The sequence below is a fragment of the Haliotis rubra genome, unplaced genomic scaffold (assembly GCF_003918875.1).
Source record: "Haliotis rubra isolate DU_JTF1 unplaced genomic scaffold, ASM391887v1 Scf21, whole genome shotgun sequence".
Lineage (NCBI taxonomy): Eukaryota > Metazoa > Mollusca > Gastropoda > Lepetellida > Haliotidae > Haliotis > Haliotis rubra.
Window position 1 is genome coordinate 463,944 of NW_025766114.1, and position 27,613 is coordinate 491,556.

Here is a 27,613-nt window from a genome sequence, read left to right on the forward strand (position 1 = left end):
ACCCTGGTCTTTGGTGTGACGAGCGGACGCTTTAACCACTAGGCTACCCCACCTCCCTTTCATTCAAGGTGATGACACATATTCAGCCATGTCACAGAGTCTGACCACTCAATCAGTCTCCATTAAATTGTTTATGGCAAACATGGGGTCATGGGGAAAAAATTCTGATCCTGCTCCATGCATGACAATTTACACAAACATCACAAAAACAGGTCACATGATTTCAAAAGCACAAGGCAAACAAGTGGTTCAATCTGACAGGACAGGAGATCCACTTGAAATGCATGTATGTTTGTTGTTTATCTAGCAATATTTCAGCAGTATAATGGCAACCAGTATAATAATCGTGTTGGTCCAGACGATACAGTGATGGACATTGTGGGCAATGCTACACTACACTGGGTACGACAACGGTACCACGACAACATGCAATCAACAAAGTCACCAAGCCTGGCCACGTGACCTATTTGGTCACCTCTAATGACCACCATAGATTGCAAGGGACTTATTCAAACCTGCATTCCCAACATGACTGCAAAGTATGTCAATATATGTTTAGAATAATCCCAAATCGTATTAAGTGCAGCACCTCTCTCTTGGGATAATAATGGCAGAATCTTTTCCATGGAAATAGTGAATCTTTTACCTTCAGATATCAAAGTGCCTGAGTGAATATCATTTGTTGCTGCTTTTAGCAATATTCCAGCAATATGATGGCGGGGGACACGCAAAATGGGCTTCACACATTGTACCCATCCGGGTCATAGGGCTACCCCACCTTAACTTTAAATATGAAAACATGTGCTAGTGTTAAGGGTGAAAGACTGCTTGAATTACTGAATTATAGAATCATTATCATAATCATTAATTGATTCTGATAGAAGTAAGAGAAAGTGCAAGAAAAAGGAAGCCAGAAAACAATACCCACACTTACTGTTATGTGCTCTTGTCCCTCTCCATACCAGTTGATGACTTTCAGTAATGCTTCCATCATCCCACAAGACACCAATGCTTCAACACCTGTAACACAGAATCAATAACATAAAGATCTGCTTCCTTCTGTTTAAAACCAAGACATACATCTAGACACACACACAGACACTCACCTACATCCAGAAACCCCGAAACGCATACCAAGAATGAAATGAGGTTCTGCACCTCCCCAAGAAATAGACTAACATTTAGAATTATTCTTGTTAATTGAAATAAGGTAAATTATTTTTTTCATTTGAATTATCATTAACATGAGTAATCTGGTTAACCATATTATTCATGAATAACAATAGTTGAACTCTTCAGTGCCTCAAAATTTCAACAAACAGTCCATATGTATTTTCTGTCTGTGAATAATTGAAACATTGAGCTTTAAATAAGTTGCTTGAAATGAAAGAAAAAATTTCACATTTGAGAGTATGTTTCATACCACAAATGTGAATATCTTTTGTCATGGTTATTGTGAGCAAGAACTGTCACCAGGCCAATCCTTGTCAGTGACAATCACCATATATTATTCTAGCACTGTTAAAACGACCGATCCAGGCCACTGGGACATGAACTGGAGATACACAATGCAAAGGATTTATATTGTTTCAAGATCTTGGTTCAAATTTAGGAAAATAGTAGAGCCCAAATTTTATGTGCTTTCTATAATCTAATATCACACTGTTACTGTTTCCTGAATTTCAATATATTAAATCAACATTAAGCTCTGACTTGGGTTTTGACCATTTTCAAAACAAGCTTCTTCAACCTGTTGTCCCTGATAGAAGGAATATATTCTGAAATTACTGACAAATACTACAATCGTGCACAACGGAACTCATTACTTGATCCCCACCACAGCGATGTTTAAAAAGAACAAACTTAAATTTTCTGTCAAGTCCAGAGCAAAAATTGTCCCTGGATTGCGAAAAATGTGCTAACCCATCAGCTTCTTTCTACTTTTTTTCAACCTCTTGTACATAAGTAAGGATAATGTTGAGGCTTAACAAAGAAATGTACACCACAGTACTCTTCTATGACTGTAAAGACCTCAGTTCTGTAGCATTGGCAAACGATCAATCTGACCAACAGACATGTCAGATCGCAGACACTCAATGCATGTATAGGGAGACGATAGTAGACACTCAGGGCAAGTATTGGACATTTTTTTTACAGTGAAGATATTATGGACTGTATAAACTAGCTGGAAATTTGCATGAAATATTGTTCTACTGACCATTCTCGTAGCTGGCTAGATGGTAGAGGAAGGAAAACAGGGCCGTGGCATACTGCTGGGGAAAAGCATCCATTTCAGGGTCTGAAAACAAAGAAACACCTTGATAACATTCAGTCTCTATTTCTGCAATGACAAGGCCACAGGCATATCATACAATTAAACATATAGTTTATGCAGTCGGCATTTGAAAAAGTAAATTTTTTGTGTGTAAAAAGGCATACTGGATGTACATGGACAAGTGTTCTAAGGGTGTGCGGAAAAAAGTCCTTGGGGAAAAAAAGTACCGGAAATAAATCCTAAAGTTGCCTCGGAAAATAAATCCCCTGGAAAAAAGTCCTATTTTGACAAAAGAATAAAAAGTTGGATTGTTTAGGTTTTCATAGTTTTTCACAGTGTTTATTGACTTTCCCTTCTTGCGACTGGCTTGAATGGTTTAACAAAGATACAAACTCATAGATGTTATAAAGTACAAAGTAATAGCTTTTCGAACACTTGGTTCTGAAGGAGTGGTAAGCAGGATATATGTAGAGAAAACGATATCATTCTGTAATATGTATGTGTATGGTAAAAAAAGTTAAACGTCCTTGAAATACTGATTGCCTTATTTACATTTCACTCCTACTTCAAAGTCATGTCTAACAGTAACTTAAGGTATAGCTTGAATGCTTGTGGTCCACATAAAATAGAAATATCACAGAATCAAGAATAATACAATGAATTCTCAACAAACTATCTTCTGAGGATTATTTAGTTTTTGAATACAGTGATCTTTGTTAACTTGATGTATGGCTAAAAACATGGTTTCACAATATAAACACTAACTTTTAACAGTGAATTTGATATTCTTGAATGTATTTTTATTAAGTATATTTGTATTGTCTGAAAAGTATTAAATCAAAAACTTAAAAAATGTAGTAACGCTCATCATTTTGATGATTTTACCGACATCAGCGGCGACATGCGAGTCGTTGCTTTGTGCGTCAATTGCTCATGGAGATTGGGGATGATGGTGTCCCCATGCACAGATTTCCACAGGACCCGCGGTTAGAATTGCTAAATGGATTATGTTTGTGAGTCGCGAGGCGGCGTTGTGGAAGCCTGAAGCGATATCTTACTTGTGTTCAGATAAGCTTCCGCGGAAGTTAAAGAATCAAAACTACTTACTAGTTGTAGTAAAATATGCATATGATTGATGACCATAAAGATTTTCTATGACACAACTTGTAACAAAAAGATGGCAACACGATTACAAAACTTTGCTAATGTAATCGGTGGTGTGTTGTGGCGAGTCATTCAAGCGTTATGGCGTGCGCACAAGCAATCAAGCAAAATTCATTCTTGGATGACTCTTGAACAATGCTGTAGATCTCTACTCTAACAAGAACGTCGTCACATAGCTGAAAACTGCCGGTGGCATTAAAACAACAAACACTCTAACGGAGAATCTTGATAGGGTTCATTCATATACTCACCCAATATAGCAATGGCTTGAAGTCTGGCCTGAACACACTGCTTTTTCGGGCCTCATAGTTGGAGAACAGATGGAGCCAGAGTGTTGTGAGTGTACAGCAGAACCTAAAACAAACACAATCATGTATTTACAGAACTAATCAGACTAATCCCTAAAATGTGAATAGGGTGTAAAAGCATTATCTGGAAAAATCGGAGATATTGATTTTGCTTTAGTGCATATTAACCTGAGTAGTGTATTTGCATCAGAACATGTGGTTTGGATCTTTTAGATGTATTACAGATGTATGGTTATGATTAGCAGAGCACCCGTAAAGAATGGATGTTAGAGGGAAATTCTCAAGAATCATTAATTTGTGTGAAGATGGGATACTGGTGTATTTAAAGGGATGCAACTCAGCATAACCTAGTGCACAATCTCTCGTCGTTAGGAATGTTCTTGGAAGGAGTAAAACCAATACATAATATCTTATGTTGAAAAAGAGAGAGAATATCTTAATTATCTATAAGGTGTCACTTTAATGTGATAGTAAATCAACCTATCACTGAGCAATGGAGTGTTGCAGACAAACCAAGGATCGCTAATCAAACCACTATCTGAAAAGGATATTGTCCCTAGGGACACAGTGAATGTCAAACTGTGGCATCTGGGAAATTATTATTTCCGCAATTGAGACGGGTGGTCAAATATATTTCTCCACCATGACTGACCTGTTTATCTGCAGGTATACTGTAGTTCTCCAGTTGTTCCATGATGGTTGATGGGAGAGAAGCAGCCTTGTCAACATTGTCCATGTGAATACTCTGAATTGAATTTGAGGAACCCTGCAATCAAGAAAACTTGAAACTTACTTCAAGCCATTCAAACAGGAACCTGTTGACGCCCCTAATTTAATTTCATTTTCAATTTTAATCAGAGCATTATGTCATCTACATTTGATGACATGTCTACAAAAAGATTTGGTTAAAACAATCAGCATTAATTTTGTCATACTATTTATGATAATGTCCCTTATGTTCCAGCTTCATAGATAAGAAATGAAGCCACAAAAGTACGGGTTAATTACAGACATGTCTGTGGCACACTGGGAGCTGAAAGCTAACACCAGATTCACCTTTTCTGGGAGTGTGGACAAACAAAATGATTACAAGAAAACAAATGTCATGGCTAACACAAATCAGTACAGTCACTACTTCCAACTACGCACAGCTTACAACTTTAGCATCGGTGAATAATCGATCCAAACCATGAGGCTTGGACTGGAGATACACAATGCATTGTTACGTGAAAGCAGCATGCATGCAGGTTAATCGGATGTGCAGCAGATAAAACAGTTCAGAATATTATTAATCCATACCATTCCAGGCAGGACAATGAATCACAGCAAAATTACAGCAGACAGCTGTTCTCCTCAAATGGGCTGTAGAGTACGGTCTTACACCGCTTTTAGCAATATTCCAGCAATATCATGTTTGGGGGACACAAGAAATGGGCTTCTGATATTGTACCTATGTGGGGAATCAAACCTGGGTCTTGGGCGTGATGAGCCAATGCTTTAAACACTAGGCTATCCCACCGCTCCCTTTCCAGTCAGAACAGACCTTCACCTTGGCCATGGCCCAATTGTTTCAATGTCGTGTCTCCGGGGATGTTCCAGAGGTACAATGCAACCTTCACTTATTTATGTTCTTTCTAAATCTTTGTACATATTTTTCAGCACAAAAAACTATGATAAAACAACCTATGAAATATTATCTGAGGTTAATGGTAAGGTTCTTACTTTGGATTTCTCTCAAGGTGTATGATAGATGTCAATGTCCTCAAAGCAGCAGCTTTGATGTCCTGAAAAGAAGAGGGACTTAATAGTATTCAGCAATGCAGGAAAGAATGAGAAAGAAAGAAAGAAAGGACAGACTGCGTGAGTATGGTTTAATGTCGCTTTTAGCAATATTCCAGCAATGTCAAGGCAGGGGACCCAAGAAATGGACTTAACACATTGCGCCAATGTGGGGATTTGAACGAAGGAGTTGCTAACAAACGCTTTATCCACTAAGCTACCCCACTGCCCCAAGAAAGAAAGGAGGAGAAAGAGAGATTGAGGAGGCATTGGGACCAAATGCTTTACCTTAAGTTACCCCACCACCCTAGCGGTGCTGGGATGTTACAATACATGAAGAGAAATTTTACTATGTTCAACAGATTTTCAACTATATCCAAACCTTGAACACTGCGTAGCAGGTCATATACATTTCTCACTTTGATGACACCCTCTTATACACATACTTAGCCCATATCATGTGCTGTTACACACTAAAGAAACCATAAAGTACAACACTATTATCCCATTAATATTCAGCTCCTTGGGAAGTGAACAACCACGTGAACAGCCTCATGAAGCACAAGATAGTTAATGGTTACATAACCAGGTATTTCAGAATCTGATGTTCATTGGCACTTTCTAAGCAGATAATACGAAAAAGTAATGTCAATTAAACTTACCACCAGGTTGGTTTCTTTGAGTTCCACAATATCAACAAGCTCCTCTATGAGGCCTGGATATAGGATCACATTCATGTTTTCTTGAATAGCATTTGAGTACACTGTAAATGAAAAATCAGAACCATTAAGCCAACAGCAACCAGTTTAAATGAATCTTAGAAGAGATTCAAACGATCATTAAACAAAGGACCTTACAAACTGCTAAATGAAAATGTCCCGTATATCCAATTATTTTGGGATAAAATTGAAAACTTATCAGGAAAGAAAACTATTACCAAGAGCAAAGCAAGATGTAATTTACATGCTATGTATACATGTTAGTTTAAGGCTACACTTAACAATGTAACAAAAAGATGGCAACTTGCAAATTACAAAACTTTAACAAGTAATCCAGTGGTCAATATTGTGAGAATCATTCCAAGCCGTTATGGCATTAACACAAGCAATCAAGCAAAAATTCATTTCTTTGGATGACTCTTGAATAATGCTGTAGATCTACTCTAACCAAGAACCGTCGTCACATAGCTGAAAACTGCCGAGTGGCATTAAACAACAAACACTCTAACCCAGAATCTTGATAGGGTTCATTCATATACTCACCCAGTATAGCAATAGCTTGAAGTCTGGCCTGAACACACTGCACTCGGGCCTCATAGTTGGAGAACAGATGGGCCAGGCGTTATGTGAGTGTACAGCAGAACCTAAAACAAACACAATCATGTATTTACAGAACTAATCAGACTAATCCCTAAAATGTGAATAGGGTAAAGAAAACGTATCTGGAAAATCAGAGATATTGATTTTGCTTTAGTGCATATTAACCTGAGTAGTGTATTTGCATCAGAACATGTGGTTTGGATCTTTTAGATGTATTACAGATGTATGGTTATGATTAGCAGAGCACCAGTAAGAATGGATGTGGGAAATTCTCAAGAATCATAATTTGTGTGAAGATGGGATACTGGTGTGACTAAGGGATGCAACTCAGCATGTACAATTGCACAACCTCTCTCGTGTTGGAATGTTCTTGGAAGGGTAAAACCAATACATAATATCTTATGTTGAAAAAGAGAGAGAATATCTTAATTATCTATAAGGTGTCACTTTAATGTGATAGTAAATCAACCTATCACTGAGCAATGGAGTGTTGCAGACAAACCAAGGATCATAATCAAACCACTATCAAAGGATATTGTCCCCACCAGGGACACTACAGTGAATGTCAAACTGTGGCATCTAGGAGGGCGTGTGTGCTTCCTGTTAGACTGGGTGGTCAAATATATTTCTCCACCATGACTGACCTGTTTATCTGCAGGTATACTGTAGTTCTCCAGTTGTTCCATGATGGTTGATGGGAGAGAAGCAGCCTTGTCAACATTGTCCATGTGAATACTCTGAATTGAATTTGAGGAACCCTGCAATCAAGAAAACTTGAAACTTACTTCAAGCCATTCAAACAGGAACCTGTTGTTGACGCTCCCTAAATTTAATTTTACCTTTCACCTTAATCATAGAGCATTATGTCATCTACATTTGATGACATGTCTACAAAAAGATTTGGTTAAAACAATCAGCATTAATTTTGTCATACTATTTATGATAATGTCCCTTATGTTCCAGCTTCATAGATAAGAAATGAAGCCACAAAAGTACGGGTTAATTACAGACATGTCTGTGGCACACTGGGAGCTGAAAGCTAACACCAGATTCACCTTTTCTGGGAGTGTGGACAAACAAAATGATTACAAGAAAACAAATGTCATGGCTAACACAAATCAGAAGTACAGTCAATGCTACTTCCAACTACGCAATAGCCATAATCCTTTAGCATCGGTGAACGACCGATCCAAACCATGAGGCTTGGACTGGAGATACACAATGCATTGTTACGTGAAAGCAGCATGCATGCAGGTTAATCGGATGTGCAGCAGATAAAACAGTTCAGAATATTATTAATCCATACCATTCCAGGCAGGACAATGAATCACAGCAAAATTACAGCAGACAGCTGTTCTCCTCAAATGGGCTGTATTCAACATTTACTTCTCCTTTAACTATCCAGCTTTGATGAAACTTAGTTGAAAAGCAGCGAAATTTACCTTTTTTCCAGACTTTTCATCTTTATTTTCTGTGTAGAATTCAAAATGTAAAGTGGTTGCACTTGGAGGAAAGTTCTGAAAAAGTTCAAAGTACATATAAAGCAAATAAACCAATCATTGAGAAAAATGCACTAACCAGAAGAAGCGTCTAACCAGAATTATGACAAGTAACTGAATATGATTCAAATGGAAATGCTTGTGCTTACATAAAGTACTGCACACACATTAATTACGTTGTACATCAGATCACATATTTAAGGACAAGTACCAACACATTAATCCACCTGATGGGTGTATGGACAAAGAATTCTTTAAAGTAATATCTTGCACACTTGTCACAGGTCATACTTACACTCAAAGCCAAATTCTTGCAACATTCTGCAAGTCCAAATCCATTTTCCTTTCCTCCCCAACTCTGAAATAAAGACACATAAATTATGATTATCAACTATTCATTTGTCTTACTAGTTATGACAGAACGTTTTCACTCGCTCTAAATATTTCAGAGTTTCAAACTTGATTGGTAGCAACTTCGCCGTTTTGCAGCTTGACTACTTTACACATGAACAGCTTTAAGTTCTATTATCATCTGAGCACTTCACTGGATATATTTAGCTTTGTTGATCCTATAAAACTACTTTGAAAAATAATGAAGAAACACCATGTACTGTATTAACAGTGAATGTGTTTTGTTCAAGTGAGAGTAAAGGGAAAGAAGAAATCAAATACTCTCCATTGCATGTTAAAGTAGTTATTGTAATTCAACAAACAGCCTGTATCAACTATCAAAACATAGAAAAGGATCTGCAACCCATCCTACAAATGACATTAATCTATAATTACCTCGGCTAGATGTGTCAGTCTCACAACCAATGCTTGTTTCTTATCTGGATTCAAACGTGTAATGAAGTTGGACCTTTTGCTGTAAACATAAATAAAAACATATTATATAAATCACAGAAAATAATTTGACCAATGGTAGAAAATAATAATTTATTCTAACAAACTAACAGATATATTGAGATAGAAAAAGGCAAAGCATATGTTTCATCAGGAATTAATTGGTACCAGGAACTGTACCATGGATGTACGATCATGTTTGTCATGCAGGCTCGATTTAAGAGATGTTAACCTACTTGCACCAGGTGCAACCTAAGATAAAAACCTGGTTGCACCAGCCAAATTCCAGTTGCAATGTAGTGTGTTAAAACGTCATAGGTTTTGGTGCACATAACATATTTCCGTGATTTAGTACCCATGAAACCACAGCAACACAGAGACGCATCTGATCCCTGTTTACAAGAGCTGTCATAGCTGAAACGTGTCTATAAATAGCAATGTTTCAGTGCCACAGCTTTCAAAGTTTAGAAGAAAAATGAGCTGACATACTTATGCTTATGTTAGATTTATTGATTTATTTTCTCAAAAATTGACTTGCACCTGGTGCAAGTTTGACTAATAACTAGGTTGCATGTTGTAATATTGGGTTGCACCAGTGCAAGTAACAAAGTACTTAATCGAGCCCTGTGTCATGTTACAACAAAATTCAATTTTCTTCTCCTTCAAGCATTCAGATGGTTGACTGGGTCAATAATTGGCTGCAACAGGCTTTAGTACAGATTTCCTATATACACAAAACCTAGTTTGGATGTTAAGCATACAACATGCATTTGTAATAAGGACCCAATATAGGCTATACTCCTTACTAGACTGAATGGTCATTAAGTACTTGATATTTACCTGAATACATAGAGTAGATTTAGAACACCAAGCACAACTGTCATGTCACAGGAGGCCAACAATGTGGTGAGATGCTCCATGGAGTTGTACAAGTGACGGGAGAAGCTGTGCTCAATGAGTAGGGCTGTGAACCGCAACACCTCCAACAGGAGGGTTTTGAGCTGAAGAAGAAAAGCATTGACTCAGTTTAAACAAAGATCAAAGACTTAAAACATGTTAAGCCTAATAGTCCTTAGCCATCAATAAACATATGATTCACTCTTTACACGAGGTTAATGAGGTGTAAATTTTCCTCGTCAGGTGTAAAAAGAGTCAACTAGTGAGGGGCTTGAGGATCATGATTGCTTTACTTGGCAATATTGTGTTTAAACATCAGTCATGAGTGTGTATTTGTTTGTTGCTTTATGATGCACTCAGCAATATTCCAGCTGTATGGCGGCGGTCTGTAAATAATCGTGTCTGGACCAGACAATCCAGTGATCAACATCACAAACTACACAACTGGGATACAATGACATGTGTCAACCAGGTATTTACAGGACACGAATTCCGCCGTCCTATGCGCATAAAAATTGACAATGGACGGAACGAAATATATTAGTGCAGGTGTGCGAGAAAGGATGGAGACGGCACAGCACAGGCTAATGAATCAATAACTTGGTGGGCACTTGTGCACGTGCTTCTCTAACACCTGGCTGTCCCTTTCTCTGCACTCCTCCCTCGTAACAAATAGTGAACTGTGTCAAAATTTTAATGATAGTTTCTTCAAGAACTTTTTTGGTGGAGTCCGGAAAATTTGCAAATATAAGAAAGCTGTTGGGTATTAGTAAATGATAAACATGTGTACTATTTATATTTATGTGGCAATTTTGTACAATGATAAAATTTGCAATTCATCCGTCCGTTTCTGACTCAAACGGACTGTAACAATAAGTTATCACTGAGTTTGCTACTAGCTGGGTTATGGTATCATTTGCAATTTAATTACTTTAACAATTAATGTGAGGATCATGATACACAATACAATAACAGTATTCATAATAATATTTAAGTGTCTGGGACCCCGATTTTGTAGTCCAGGACGCCTGAAAATTAAGAGTATGAATCCCAGGGACGCTCAGATATAGGACTCAAGATAAATCCCTGGTCAACCAAGTCAGCGGGCCTGACTGCCCGATGCCATTAGTCGCCTCTTATGAGTGAGCATCATTTGACCATGAAGAGATACAGATGGACTGTTCTGAATGCCTCATCTTCGAATAATATGACACTATCAACACCTAACACACTGCATCTGTCAGTGACACCACAAACAAACCATAATCCTTTTAATCTCATGTAACACTGTTAAGAAAGATTGAAAGTAAACATCTACAAACCTTTTCATTTCCAGAGACATCACAAGCAAGAGTCCATTTCTTCTCAGTCTCCTTCTTACAGGCCTTTTCCAATACATCATCAAACAGGTCAAGTATATCAGACCAGTGATACAATTCACACTGAAAAAAAGATGAAGCCTCATACAGAACATTATTTTAGTTATCTATTCATAATATAAGAAAACAGCGTAATCACTCTCCCTGGAAAACTTGACCTCATTTCACAATTATGCATTACAAAGATAAAATGCATGGAGACCACAATTTTCAAACTAATATTCAATTCTGCACAAAAACATCAGTGGGGGAGATTTGTTTTCTCTAACTTAAGTTTTTGTGAAAAATGTCGAGACACAGTATGCAAGAAGTTGAAAAGCATAGGGCAAAGGGACATAACTCGGTAAAGAAAGGTGAGGTGAGGTGAAATTCGGTTTAACGTCGTACTTGAGAATATTTCGCTCATATGACGACGTGCATGCATGTGTATGTGTATGTGTATGTGTATGTGTATGTGTATGTGTATGTGTATGTGTATGTGTGGCTGCTTGTACTAGCCCAGAACTAAGCTGGCTTTATAGTGCTAGCCCACTGAGATACCATGCCGCAGTGAAGCATGAATACTCCACTCAGACACATTTTACTGACTCCGAGCCAACCAGTCCTTGTTGTACCCATTAATGCCGAGCGCCAGGCTGGGACCAACAAGTACCATAATTTAACGTCTTTTGGTATGACTCGGTCGGGATCGAACCTCGCGACCATCCGCTCTCTGGGCGGATGCTCTAACCACTACACCACGGAGGTGGTCCGGTAAAGAAAGAAATTTATGACCCAATTTTTTTAACGCATTCTGGAACATGACCAATTACATCAGTGTGTAAAATTTAAGTTTTCCAACTTGTAAAGTATTTGAGAAAGATTTTCCCCATTGTGAAGAGGATGGATGAAAGGATAGACGAACTGACTCCGTTTCAAAATCATTCATGGCAGGGGATAACTCAAATCTTTCTATTACAAACACAAAAATTCAAATCACACAACAAACACTTCTGCCCATACACTCTGAACATTATCAAATATGATAAAAAACTTTGAGGTCACCAAATACATAATGTATTATTCATGGAATGTGAACACACATAACTATCACTACTCCATGTCTTATGTCAGTACCGAATAATGTCAGAATAGTTAAACTCAGCACATTAGCTGACAGACACAATATGACGTAACAAGTGACACATACCTTTCCAAAGGTCCATGTTTTCACGGTACGGAGTTCAGCAAGAAGATCATCCTCTGAGGATTTCAACTTTTCTATCAAAGTTCTGCAATCGGCAGGCTGTGGAAAAAAATGTATTCAAAGATAACTTATCGTTTTGTTCAGGTAGAATCAAGGGTTAATTGAGCAGACCTTCTTTTGACTATCTACTAATGGTGTTTTCAGCAAGTTGAGTACACAGTTAATACACTACCTGTTAGTAGTAACTTTTGCCAAATTTATGTATTATGGGCCTTTGGCCTAACTACCGAATAAGCCTGTCTGTCTGTCTGTCTGTCTTACTACCTGTTACTAGATCCATAAAGTGAAGGAATTCATCAGAATTGCTTATGGACAAGATACTTTGAGGTTTGCACTATTTGGTCATAATATAAATCTACCAAATAAACTATAAGAAATAGAAACATACAGAAGACCTTTAAAAAAAACTAATGTCATTGTTAGTTTCCCTCGGAGTAAGTATTTTTGAAGACATTCCTAACACAATCACATACAACAGTGTATGAAATAAGCCAAAAACAGAACCAGACATCAGGGCTGGTAACTTCAAAATGTTACCAGCCCGAAATGGATTTAACCAGACCAGACACCAAGATATAATATATTTACTCAGATGTATGGAACATCTAAAAAAATTACCAGACTATTGGACTGGCTAGCTGTAAATTTAGACCGTCCGTCAGAAATCTGGTCTTATTTCACACACTGCATACAAAGCTATGTCACATAATAATTCAAAGGGACAGATTCCATAAATGATGTATGTTGAAATGTCAAGTAGTTATGCACTAATATCTTTAGTAATATCACAACTTTCCCATCATCAAACATGTTGAACATATGGTCATGAGGTAGTGGTGTATTAGGACAGCCCTTCCCCACAACAGCATACACAACATTCCCACTGGATAATCTTACATTGACTGAAAACTATAAATGTTGCTATTTCTTGCTATTTACACTTATTTAGCATATAGCTAGTGCAATGGTGATGTTCTGATAGCTAGAAACATTTTGATATAATTGTCCACCAGATTATATGCGATTTAGGAGAATATCAATGTGAAACAGGACAGAACAAAAAGTGATTCCTGTTGAAAATTATCATGTTAGTAAAACAATTTAATATAAAAGATTCTGTGTTGTCTTTGATCAGTATTTTCTTATGTCATTGATATTGTGCTTAATGTGCCTATAGCTCTACCAAGACAAAGTTGGATATAGTGCTTAGAGCAACCAACCTTCATTTATTCAAAGTAATTAATAAGGCCACTTGACATGGTTGACAGTAGAAGATAGAATATATTACAAAATACTAATTGTATACATTTACAGAGAAGGATCGACATATATAAGTAGTAATTATTCTAGAATCAGGGATTGGGATAGAGAACTTTGACAATGGGCCATTTTCTGGATTATTAGCCATTTTCTGAATTTAGAATGGGCCACTGCCCTTGTATCAATAGTAAACTTCAAAATTTTAATGGGCCATTTTTTTATTCTAAAGTGCAAAATGGCCTATGGCCCCTGCCTTTCCCAATCCCTGTAGAATATTCAATAGTATGCAGGTGGTTTCATACAAGAATGATTCACCACCAACTATGAGGTAATGGATCCTGACTTTAGGTCCTGAATTTCTACATATGTTGCCAATTCAATATTTTTTTTTCAAAGGATCAAATTCACTTTTAAAGGATTCACTTTTAATTTAACTCAGTACAACCTTTTTAAAGAGATTCACATCAAATTCAACAATGTTTAGTTTTATATTCACGTTTCATCTTTGTTATCCTGCCAAAGTTGTCACAAAATTACCTTTAACAAATTTGATCATTTTATGACTGTTGAGAAATGCTATAACAGCCACTAGTTAGTAATCCTAAATTGATAAGTTAATTTAGGTATGGTCTGGTAAAAAACATTACTGCTTTGTAATATCACAATGTTAACAGTTTTGAAATTTGGCAACATTAACAAAACAATATTCGTAATATAGAAGTTCTTAGCAATCAGTTATTCTAGACATAAACCCTTAAGTCATAAGTACACATGCTTTTTAATACCTAGTTCACAATGAATGACTTCTATCAGACAACTCCAGAGTGGTATCATTACGTACAGCCCTGCTGAATTTCCTGGTGATATTAGGAGTGTCCAGAAACCTACGCTAGTCGTAAGAAGTGACTTAGTACATTAGTGGTCAAGCTCAGTGATCTGGTTGATCGTGTGACATCTTAACAGGATTGTCATGATTGTTGCTGACAACCTGTGACATAAGATTGCAGATAAAGACTTGATTATTTAAAAACGATAAGCCATACTTTTTGCTCCGCACTGCAAGGGAGTGTTGTGGTCACGTGGCTTCCTATTTATATATTGCCTGTCACCAGCAGACGACTGATCTAACTGAATTTTCGCTTTCTATTTTTTGTTATAAAGGCAACTGATTTTGCATCTGAGGTGATATTAATGATCTCGGGTAAATAATATTGATGTTTGTTTGCTTTTTAGATAACTTTACTTCCCGATTTCCATTGTCAATAAAACTTCTCACAACAGCGACTGGGCACCCGCCCTACCAGTGAAACTGTTTGTGCACTCCGATCGTACACGTACTCCCCTGATATAGCGTATGCAATGCAATCGTCGAAATCACCAGAACGTCGAATTCAGCTCGTGTTGGGATATATAACGGAAATATTCTTATTCCAACAATACGCACTCACGCACGCACAGAGGAGGAGGCATTTCAAATACAAACTTTTGTCCTTTGCAAACAAAATGTATTTTCTGACAGCAAAAAGACACCATGCACAAATTTGAATACATTTGCAAAAAGTTTAGGTAACTGACATAATTAAGACTGACAGTAAGGCAAAAATATATGTTAAACATCAGACTAATATGTATTAAGGATTAAGCTGTCAGATCAACAGCAGGTCTCGATACAACATTATGAACTCAACATGTACCATGTGAGTGAGCGAGTTCAGTTTTACGCCACACTCAGCTATATTTTCAAGGAAAATATCATGTGAAACATCATTGCTGCTACATGTCATACACCATTTCAAATGTCTAATCCTACTGTTGATAAATAAGATTTTTATTATCACATTATTCAAATAATACAATTGAAACCTAAGTTAGTTTGTTTAAATAAAAATGTAAGCCTACAAAATCATTACATCTAGATTAAGCATACAAGAAATGAAAATTGCTGAGATTTTTGCCAGTTGTAAGATAACATAATATCCTCTTACATATTTCTTTTACATTTTCATATTCAACGAAAAATTAATAGAACCATGGGTTTTTTAAAATAATAAGTATGGTCACCTATTGTCTGATAACAGTGGCTTTCCACTCATTAACATGAGACAACATACGGAAATACCTGTTTTTGAATGAATGAATGAATAACTTGTTTGGCATCGTTCAATAGCTCCAAACATCTATAATATTACATTTACAAGAGACTTTACAGATAGAAAAATGGATAGAAATTGGTCTCTAATGACGCTGTTTGTTATTAATTTCTTGTAATCAGCTATAATGATCGTAATCAAGCACATGACCTAAGGCTACTAATCACATTTCAGCAATGGATACTGTTCTCGTGTATCTAAGTTTCAGATTTAGACAGTGATTATTGGTTAATCGTGTTTGCCAAAAGCAGGAAATCGATACATGTACACAAAATATGGACCATCGTGGACTAGGCCTATGTATTGGCAAATAAGTTGTATTGCAATATATTGGGATTCATCAACCCGTATTGCGCTGTATTGGGAACATGTTGGTCTTAATTTCTACATTATAAGTCCCTAAAAATATATGTTATGGTTCTGATTACAGCAATCTCAAAATTAGGTTGCATAGTCAGGGATTCTATTTTCTTTGTTTATACAACTTTCAGTAGATCTATGACAGTATGCCAATTTGTCATTGAATAACAAAGGAAAACATCTGTTGTGAATGAAAGTCTGTGTAGATTTTAATTTAAACCATTAGTATAATCACAAAAACTTCATATATGTTCTTTGCCCAACAAACAGCTTCTCAGAAAAGATATTACAATACGTATCGTTTGAAAGGCGTGTTCACGAATGACGTTTCAAAGTAACAGGATGAGATTCACACTTTTAGAGTTCCAATGAAACACACGTAGAAGCTCAATCAATTCTGATGAGCAGCTTTTGTGGAGAAGTAGATAGACTTCATCCCCTATAACACTATATTCAGAGAAAAATTCAACAAAATTTATCTAAGTTCAAACGGCATTAAAATTGGAAAAATAAATAATACAAAATCAAAATATGAGATGCATGCCTTTAGAGTCCCTATAAAGCACATGTGTAATCTAAATGAATTCCACAAAGTAGTTTTTGAGGAGAAGTGGATAACGTTACACCCAGTTGGATGGAACGAACAGGCTGAATACAACAAAATTCAACTAAGTTCAAACATGTGTAAAAGTGACAAAATTAAGAAATTGCATAAAAAATTATGAAATGCACACCTTTAGAGTCCCTACGACAGACATGTAGAAGTTCATTTAATTCTGTTTAGCAGTTTTTGTGGAGAAGTGGATAGACTTCATCCCCTATTACACTATCATCATAGAGAAATTCAGCAAAATGTACCTAAGTTCAAATGTCTCTAAACTTAAAAAAATCCCAATAAAATACAAAAACAAAATATGAGATGCACACCATTAGAGTCCCAAGAAACCCCATGTATAAGTTCATTGAATTCCACAGAGCGTTTTTTGTGGAGAAGTGGATAGAGCACATTCCCTGTTTCGTATGGACGGACGGACGGACACGGAGGGTAAGCCTATATGCCCCCAGCCATATATGGCGAGGGCATAAAATCGAACACACATTTCAGGCTTGACATTTCTTATGATTTGCCGGATTTGTCCGAGGGTCCGACGCTTTTCGTGAACACTGGCGATATACCAGTATACCAGCAATACCGTCCAGTCCTGCCATGGACATATTGTATTTGGCTGCAACTTGAGACAAAAAGTTCTCATCCATATATTTTCATATTAAACATTGTGTCCAAGCAAACTGATCAAAGCGACGAAAGCCAAGATGCCATTAACATTAAAGTTAGGGATGTCACGATACACCAGTTTCAGGAATCAATACGTATCACAATACCCATGTCACGATTCGATATGTATCATGATACCTATTTTCGCAGCATTATTGCGTAAATTTAGTTACATTTTGAACATTAATATTTCATATTTTATAATTGTCCATGAAAGGTTCAACATTTTTAATTTTAAGTTCTAATTTCCCATCTTTGTGCATGAAATATAATCATTTATAACTCTCATAACATAAAAATAACATGATACAATTGCAAAATGTAAACAATACATAATAAACATATTTAAACCGATACTTTCAAAACTAAATATCAATACAGTTTTGAATGTATCGATAATTGCATCGTCTTAGAAAAAGTATCGATGTATCGTGGCATCTCTAATTAAAGTCAGATAGAAATAGTAACATATATGTAAGTTTGACAAATGATCTAAGAACTGCTGTTGAATTTATTCATTATTTTAAATGATTTATATAAAGATTTGCTCAATACTTTTAGATGTGGTTTGGTTGCCAAAACATGTCCAAGAATTTTTTTTCCATTAACAATGCGGTCAATAATTGTATAGTTGTTGATAAAAAATGGTGGACTGACATGTAATGAAATACATAACTTCAAATATTATGAAAAGTGACAGATTTAATAAACAAATCATATGATAGGTAGGTTCCTAAAATTATTTCTCATTTTGACCTGGTTGGTACACTGGCCTGTGGTGTTGAATTGGTTAAACATTGCAGGCAATGTTAAAAAGTTACGGCTCCCAATAGCAAAGCCTACTATTACTAATGAGGAATCACTATGCTTGGAGTTTCCTTCCAGAGGTTTTTATATGAAGTTTATAGAAAAAAGCTGTCATTTATTTTTGTAGCTCGATCGATTTACATGTAATTAGAAAGTTCAATGAAAACAATGATCTGAAGTTTAAGGTGAGAGAAAATAAAGGGTTAACATAGCTATTATAATGAGATTATTATTCACATATCAAATTTTAAAGTACATAAATTTATGCTTAATGTTTTCAATCTGTTTACAGCTTTCAACATTGACAGGTATTTTGTATGTTAATTATTATTAATGTATATAGATCTATTAGTCATTTTTCTCCAGCGGTAATGGGTAAAGCCTAAAAATCTATAATGCATTAGCAGAGTGTAAATGACCAGTCTTCAATAAATATCCTTCATTTGAAAAACAGTTTTGTGGAAAACCATTTGACAGAATTGTTTAGTGCGAGTATATCAATAAAAATTATAGCTGATTACAAGTATTTACTTTGTTTTTCTATCCCAAAACAGAGAGGAAAAAACCTTTCGTGCTAATGTATTTCAGTGTTTGAGTTAGATAATGAAAATTATTTACACTTGGTACAACTAGATAATACCTTGTTACACCAGAAAAAATATTTCATTCCTTGTCTGTGGAGTTATCAGAGTCACTGCTCTGAGTCACAAGCCAGTTCCTCATTATTCAGATTGTGTCCTTTGAACAGTAAAATATTCACATGCACTGGGTACAAGTTGGTATATATATGAGGTTGTATTTTGCAGTTTCAGGTGGCACCAGTGCATGTTCTTAATGCTTAATTGGGTCACTTGACCAGTGACAGGCCCATCTTACAGAAAATGTTTCCATGTCCTTTTTGTAATGGTAGTCAAAGAAAAACATAATTTTAATGTTATAACATATTGATTTGTTATTTAATTCCTTGTTGACAGAAAATTATTTGAAATACATCAATGATGGAATCTGTTACAACTTCAGACTAATGAAAAATACATCTCCATCTGCACCAGCGGCAATATTGCAAAATAAAATAAATAAAGGAGGAAGGCTACTGCAGTCAATATCAAGGTCAGTTAGTATTAAACAGGGAAGGTGATCAAAATGTTAATCAAGGAACTAATTTTGCATTCTGCAGGAATTTGAATCTATTCAGGAAATTTATCGCTGATAGTCAGCCAGGTCTTGCACATTTTGCCTGGATTTGGGCGAAGGATACAATTACAAGTATTGTAATCATTGTTCATGATCTGCATTATTTAGCCATTGGATCATTCTGATAGTATGAATTTAATTTCCGATTCTGATATTGTACAATAAAGGTGATCATCCATAAAGATTTTGTCATTTCTATCACCTACAACTTCTAAAATGCCACACCATAGTCATCTATGATATATGAAGTGCATCTAAAATGTTTTTGCCTCACCATAGGCATCTGTATTTCTAGTACTAGTTGGTTAATATACTTCCTTTCAAAAGTTTTGCGAGTGAGTGAGTTTAGCTTTACGCCGCACACAGCAATATTCCAGCTATATGGCGACGGTCTGTAAATAATCGATGAATACCATACATAATTCTAATGATATGTAAATACCACTTGATAAATAGTTATTGCAAGTTATATATATTCAGGATGCCATTATGCTGCTCTCCTGTCAAATGGGTTCGACACCAGCATTGGGAGGATTAACTAAATCCTCTGCTCTGTTGTATAGTCATTCCCAAAGTCTATAAATGCTACAACTTCCTATGATGGAATTATTGCAGCTGATGTATGGAAAGTTGTTTGTTTAACAGAAAATGTGAAGGATACATTGTGAATGAGCTTAAATGGTGATTCAGACTTGCAACAATACACTCTACAGAAAGATTGTATTTGAAATCTGTACATACAGCAACCCAGGAACATTATACTAGGTTATATCCTTTTTCCTTGACAGGGATCGAAATAGTACTTAGTGTACTTGCCATGGCACGTTAAATATAGAAATGTAAAAGGTGAAATATTTTCAATGTGCCCTAGCAGCACAACTAAACTGCTTGTCAGTGACAGTCTCAATCTCACAGCTTAACTCTTTCAACACCAGTCAACCAGAGGCATTTACTGCCATGACACCGAGTTCCCAGAGACTCTAAGGTCACAGATGAAGCCTATGTTTATGAAGGAAATTATAAGCTTGTAAAATGTTATTTCTACTACATCTCATACACCATTTAAAAGATCTAATCCCACTGTTGATAAATATGAAGTTTATTTTTATAATGTTATTCAAATAATACAACTACAACTTAAATAAATTTATTTTTAATGAAAATGCAAGCTTACATTTATTATGTCCAGATAAACCACGAAAGAAGCAAAAACTATGGCGATTTTTTTCCATTTGTGACATGTCATAACATGTCCGTGCCTTTTTCGTTTATATTTTCATTTTTTACGTAATCAGAAAATTATTATAAAAAGATTTCTTAAATAATATGTATGGTTGCTTATTTCCCGATATCTGTGGCTTTCCGCTCGGTAACATGACACAACAACGGAAAATACCTCCTTTTTCGAAGCTTCGTATGAATAACATGGGAGGCGAATCGTTTGATGTCGGGAATCGTTTGAAAGCTCTGAACATCAACAACATCACTGTACCCTTGCCGAGAGTATTTTCACAGTTGTAAGAAGCGATTTTATTGGATAAAGATTGGTTTCTAATGACGCTTTTTCGCCAGAGTCCGCTATAAGGGTCGTGATTGGTCAAAATCAGACACGTGACCTAAGGCAGCCAATCATATTACGGCAATGGATACCGTCCTCGTACGAAAACTTTTAGATTTAGACGAAAGTTTTGGGTAAAATAATGCTATTTTGAACATATTAAGCAAGAAATCCCTACCTATACGTAAATTATGGAACTTATTGGACGTATCGTGCTAGGTTATGATCTGTGACAAAAATGCTTCATGCATATATTTTCGTATTAACATTGTGTCCGAGTGTGAAGATTGAGGCGGCGAGAGCTGAGATGTCCCTTGTCAGTGCCTTGACTTACATTACATGATCGCACAAAAGGATGGAAATAGTAATTTTATATGTACGTTTGACATCTTTTATGAATGCTGTTGTTGATTTTATTCATTAGTTTATTCAATTTATTTAATGATTTCCTCGAAACATCGTTACTTTGCTCTTTGACAATGTTATTGTGGACCTGCTGCCGAGGCATGTGTCCGAGAATTGTTTTTTTCAATAACATTGCAAAAAATAGTTTATTATTCTAATCCTGTCAATAATAAAAAAGAAATTTAATAAGTGTTTTCAGACATTGTGAAAAGTGATAGATCTGATAAAAGAATCATATGTTAGTTAGGTTCCTAAAATTATATATAATTTTGATGCGACTACTGCCTGGCCAGTTTACCGGCCTACAGTGTCTGGGGACTCGTGAAGTCTTGGCCGGTTTTCCGGCCTATTGTGTTGAATGGGTTAACATGGGTGTGGCCATTTTCAATGCCAGTGTGCATAACAGAAATCCCATTTTGGATAACATAGTTTGTGGGTTAGTTTATGGGTCCAGGGCAAATAAAGCTGCACTATTCTTGAAGTCATAATAGTGTTCAGGAAATCCAGCTCTCAATCTTACAGGTTTACATGGCGTTTACAGATTTGTTAAACGATAAATTGAAATGACATAGTTTTTGTGATGTTATAAGTTTAAATGGATCATCAAAAGGTACTGGCATCCCTTATTTTCACAATGCCACGCTTAAGTTATCTGTGTCTTGCCCAACTGCCCAACGGTATGACTTGAAATAAACAGCATTTGTATCCCAGCTCGAGTTCAGTACTTTCTAGAATTAGTGAGGATGTATTAATCAAGTTTCAATAATGAGTCCAAAATAGAAGGGGAACGTAACTCTTTCATTGGTTGTTCACCATGATGTCTATCATGATACACATAAACAAAGTGAAAACTTAAAGAAAGCCAAATATCTGCCAACATCACCCAAAGATAACAAAAATATTCTAGTTCAAACAGAAAAACTAAGATACGGTGAATAGTAGTAGTTTCTGGTTTCATGAAGTAAGGTTCGTTTATATCCTACTCAAATATAAACAATGATTTTAATAGAAAGCTATGATAAAAGTGGTAAAACAGCAATGTAAAGATACTGTTCTGCTATAAGTACATGTGCTGCAAATACTAACATGTTCAGCACCTAGGTCTGTTTCTTGGCTGTTGGGGACCATTTTCATATTTTACTCACAACAAATCACACAAAACAATTGGCATCAATCAATCAAAAGACAGCAAACTTTGGCTTCTGAACTGTTCACCTGTAAGTTTAAGGTGGTCTGGGACAAATGCTCTGTTGATAGGGCTATAAAGATTAACACAACCAGATGAGGCTACTGGGAACAAATTCTCTGGGGTGAGTGAGTTGGGTTTTACACCGCTTTTAGCAATATTCCAGCAATATCACGGCAGGGGACACCAGAAATGGGCTGCACACATTGTACCCTTGCGGGGAATTGAACCCGGTCTTCGACGTGACGAGCGAACGCTTTAACTTTTGACCATTAGGCTAACCCACGCCCCAATTCTCTGGGGATATATATTCATAATTTTGTGTCTTCTAAGATGTGACCTATTGTGTGTGATTTTTGGTTGCATATCTTCAAATTGGCCATAGACTGACTGATAACAATATTACATTAGATAGAGATATTATGTTCAACATTTAATCATGTACAACAGTCTGATTTGCACTGCAAATATACAACCACAGACATATTCAAACAAGAAGACAAAGTCATCAATATCCCCCGCAATGGCAAAATACTCTTCATGATTATGTCTACGAGTTATGATTATGTCAAATATTTAGGTGTGTACATAGAAAAGTGGAAGGAGAGTATTGAAAGGGTTTAAAAGTTCTGCTCCAGAAAGGAGCACTATCACCAATTTCAGTCTAAGTCAAACTTGTTGCCATGGAAATGCCAAAAATATTTTATTCAGAATTCCAAAACTACCAAAAGGCACCAGTACACCACCAGATCTATCTATGTGCCAAGTTTGGTGAAGACATATTGAACGGTTTTAGAGTTCAGCTCCGGAAAAGAGCACTACCACCAATTTCAGTCTAAGTCAAACTTGTTGCCATGGAAACGCCAAAAATATTTAATTCAGAATTCCAAAACTACCAAAAGGCACCAGTACACCACCAGATCCATGTATGTGATAAGTTTGGTGAAGAAATATTGAACGGTTTTAGAGTTCTGCTCCGGAAAAGACAAATGTGCACAGACAGAGTCCATTTTAATACCCCCCGCAAAACGCGTTGCTGGGGATAACAAGAGTCATCAGAAGATGACATATTCCCCCCCCCACACACACACACATATTTGAAAGAACAAATCATCTGACAGTTACTTAAGTCCAGCTTGACTTTTTTTTAAACTAAGTGCAAATCGTCTCCATGGAAATCATGAGAAATATAAATGCCAAAAATCTGTAAATAGCAAAAGGCACCATTTCAAAATTTGCCTAATATATCTGCCAAGTTCTGTTGAAAGATGCTGAATGCTTTTCGAGTTGTGCACTGGAAATGAAGCCCACCCCTTCCTTTTGGGACTAAGTCCGAATCGTTTCCATGAAAACCGGGAATAATAAATATGCCAAACATCTGCCAAATAGCAAGAGGCACCACTTCACCATTTCAAAATTTGCCTCACATATATGCCAAGTTTTGCTGAAAGATATTAAGACGTTTTCCAGTTGTGCTCCGGAACGAAATCCACCCCTCCCTTTTGAGACTCAGTCCGAATCGTTTCCATGGAAACCGAGAAAATAATAAATCACAAAAAACTGCAAATAGCAAAAGGCACTATTTTGGGATCTGCCTCACATATCTGCCAAGTTTTGCAGAAAGATATTAAGAAGTTTTCCAGATGTGCTCCAGAAACGAAACCCACCCCTCCCTTTTGGGACTAAGTCCGAATCGTTTCAAATGCAAAAAATCTGTAAATAGCAAAAGGCACCACCTAAGGATCTGTTTGATATATATACCAAGTTTTGTTGACAAATATTTAACGGTTTTTGAGTTATGCTCCGGAAACGAAGCCCACCCCCCTTTAAGACTAAGTCCAAAACGTTTCCATGGAAACCGAGAAAAATAAAAATTACAAAAATCTGTAAATAGCAAAAGGCACCACCTTAGGTTCTGTTTGACATATCTACCAATTTTTGTTGAAAAATATTGAACAGTTTTTGAGTTATGCTCTGGAAACAAAATGATTACGGACGGACGGACGAGGCGTCGACTATATCCCCCCCATTACATGCTGGGGGGATAAAAAGGAAAACAAATTGAGATAATAGTGAGTGAGTAGGTGAGTGAGTGAGCGATTGAGTAAAGTTTTACGCTGCACTCAGCAATATTCCAGCTATATGGAGGCAGTCTGTACATAATTGAGTCTGGACCAGACAATCCTGTGATCATCAGCACAAGCATCGATCTACGCAACTGGGATACGATGACATGTGTCAACCAAGTCTGTTCAAGGGTGACAATCAGGCTTCCCTACATGGAAATCATCTAATTTTACATAAACAGTCATACAAGGAAAAGAGCATGGGTCACCTTGTTTCAGTCTGAATGTTCAATCACTATCAAGAACAAGTTGACCGAACACATCATTCCCCTGCCATATTTCATTCAGGAGGCAGGGAAATAACCTCAACACACATCAAAAGCAATATATTCTAAATAAGGACAGACTTCAGTTTTTCTTGTCATGAACATGCTGTTTCTGTTTAACAATTCATAAAGGAGTTCATTTTCAGTTAATCAAAATTGAAAGTTGAGCTTAACCTTTAGATGAAATTGATGAGATGGGGTATAATACAAACTCACAACAGGGGATACCAAACACAACTCGTAAATCATTAGTCAGGATCCCTGTATTTCTTGGTCAACAGTTATTTCTGAAAAAGAACCCTGATCAGTAGGAAAATTAGTAAACCAAAAAAAGAAAAAAACCACCAAAACAAATCTGATTTTCTGCTTGTTCTTCAAACAGTAACTTGAATATGTTAAAATATGACCAGTGTGTTAGTGTATGTGGATTCATTGGTCTTACAGAGTACATTTTGAGTGCACAGTATTCTGTGCTAAACTGAGTTCTTAATGGACATTAATAATGGACGTTAGGACAGCATACTCTACAGATTCTATTTTCCTCAACTTTTCAATATTTCAGAGTCCACAACACTTGAAAATCTGTTTGGTATCTAAAAAGTCAGTCATATATCAAATACATTCATACAAGGGTGCTTCCATGTCAACATAATCAGTCACATGTAGTTGGATTAGATTACAAATTGATTTCTTGCAGTTGCATAAATAATAACCTATTGTGCAACTAGTAATCACCAGTGTGAAGGAACCCCAGGTCATGTAAGCTTAGCCGATACAAGTTCTAAGTTCTTATATTACTGCCTAAATTCACTGTAACGGGAACATGAGGGAATCAAAGCATTTCACTGTTTACAGAACTATGTCATATAATCATTTCAGCTTCCTCCCGCCCCAAAATACAATCCTGCTAAAAGTGTAATGTTGTATCCAGAAAACATCCTGTCGAACTCATTTGTGAGTTCTGGTACACAACTGTTGACAAATAATATTTTCAATAATATTTAGAGTACTGTAAATCAATAAAATAATGCGAGCTACTTATGAATGCAAAAAAATGCGACTATATCTGAAGCGCATTAATAAATCTTGCATTATTATATTGTCTTTTGCACTCGATATCGTTATTACTAGTATTTGGGTCACGATAACCCAGTGAACAAAGACGAATGATTGATTCACAAAAATTCCTTTATTGACACAATAACATAGACATTATATTATATCAACAAGTAAAAGACATTCTGGAGTAGAAAAATTGAGCACTAATCATTTAAGTTGTATTACAGTCTTTGAATAAACAGTCTAGTTTACATGGTTTGAACTCACTGGACCACGTCCAGCAGACATGCCAACTGCCATCCACGTAATATTACCTCACGATTTCTACCTACCTTTTTAATTGCATCCAGCGAGCATGAACAGGTTTCGTGACGCTAATCCTCAAATCAACAGGTTTGTCATCGTCTTTTGTGTTGAGATTACAAACTGAGATCATCCTGTCTACTGTCAATTACTAGTACTAACAGTTGAAAGGAAAGCCGTCTTTGATCCAAACGCCCATGTGTTCGGGAAATTAAGATGTTTACACTAGAGTCGGATTAAATACTAGTATAGTTTTTCCCAAAGTTGTGAGTGTAGTCATTAGTGAGTATAGTCATTCTGGTCAACCATTTCCTGATTTGCCTCCTCGCATTAATAAATGCAAGCATTTTCGTTTTGAGGTTTGCACTCGCATTATTTAATACACGCATTAGTTTGTTGATTTACAGTACTTGATGTATGTGGTTTAAGTATAAAGGTTGAATAAATACTTCCACAACAGTATTTGATGTATACCCTGAGGTTGTTATTTCCAGTGGAGAGCTATGTAAAGCAGCTCAGTATACAGATACAAAGTTACAGGTAGGTTCCAACCATGCTTACATCAATGGATGACATACTGAGAATTTATTACAGGGATGCAAATCACTTTCAAAAATTACAATCGTTTTTTTCTATCAGACGAATGGTCCCTTGGTGACTAAACCTGTTAAAAATTAGATTTTAGCAATATTCCAGCAATATCACGGCAGGGGACCTGTTAAAATTTAAGCCAGGAGGGGGTCCTTGCCATAAGCCTATTATTAAAGGTAATATAATGAGTTGTTGATTGATTCAACTGACCCAACACCCACTCCACACAGCTCTCACCATTTATTTTGAACAGTACCTGATCATGGTTATTTACACAAAATATCTAAAATGCCTGACATCATATATTTTTTTAATTTCCTACTGTTTTGCAACATATGCCATGAACCTTGTTCACCTACTTAC

General features: G+C 36.3%; 1 protein-coding gene across 1 annotated transcript in view; it reads right to left on the minus strand.

The window, feature by feature from the left end:
* Positions 1-27,613, minus strand: part of LOC124276491 (E3 ubiquitin-protein ligase HUWE1-like) — a 123,367-nt gene that overhangs the window by 85,972 nt on the left and 9,782 nt on the right. Inside the window, 14 exon segments of the mRNA XM_046712122.1 lie at positions 935-1,020; positions 2,219-2,299; positions 3,729-3,793; positions 5,470-5,531; positions 6,189-6,289; positions 6,789-6,867; positions 6,869-6,889; positions 7,490-7,603; positions 8,288-8,362; positions 8,640-8,702; positions 9,131-9,209; positions 10,028-10,188; positions 11,407-11,526; positions 12,653-12,748. Coding sequence (XP_046568078.1) covers positions 935-1,020; positions 2,219-2,299; positions 3,729-3,793; positions 5,470-5,531; positions 6,189-6,289; positions 6,789-6,867; positions 6,869-6,889; positions 7,490-7,603; positions 8,288-8,362; positions 8,640-8,702; positions 9,131-9,209; positions 10,028-10,188; positions 11,407-11,526; positions 12,653-12,748 — 1,203 coding nt within the window.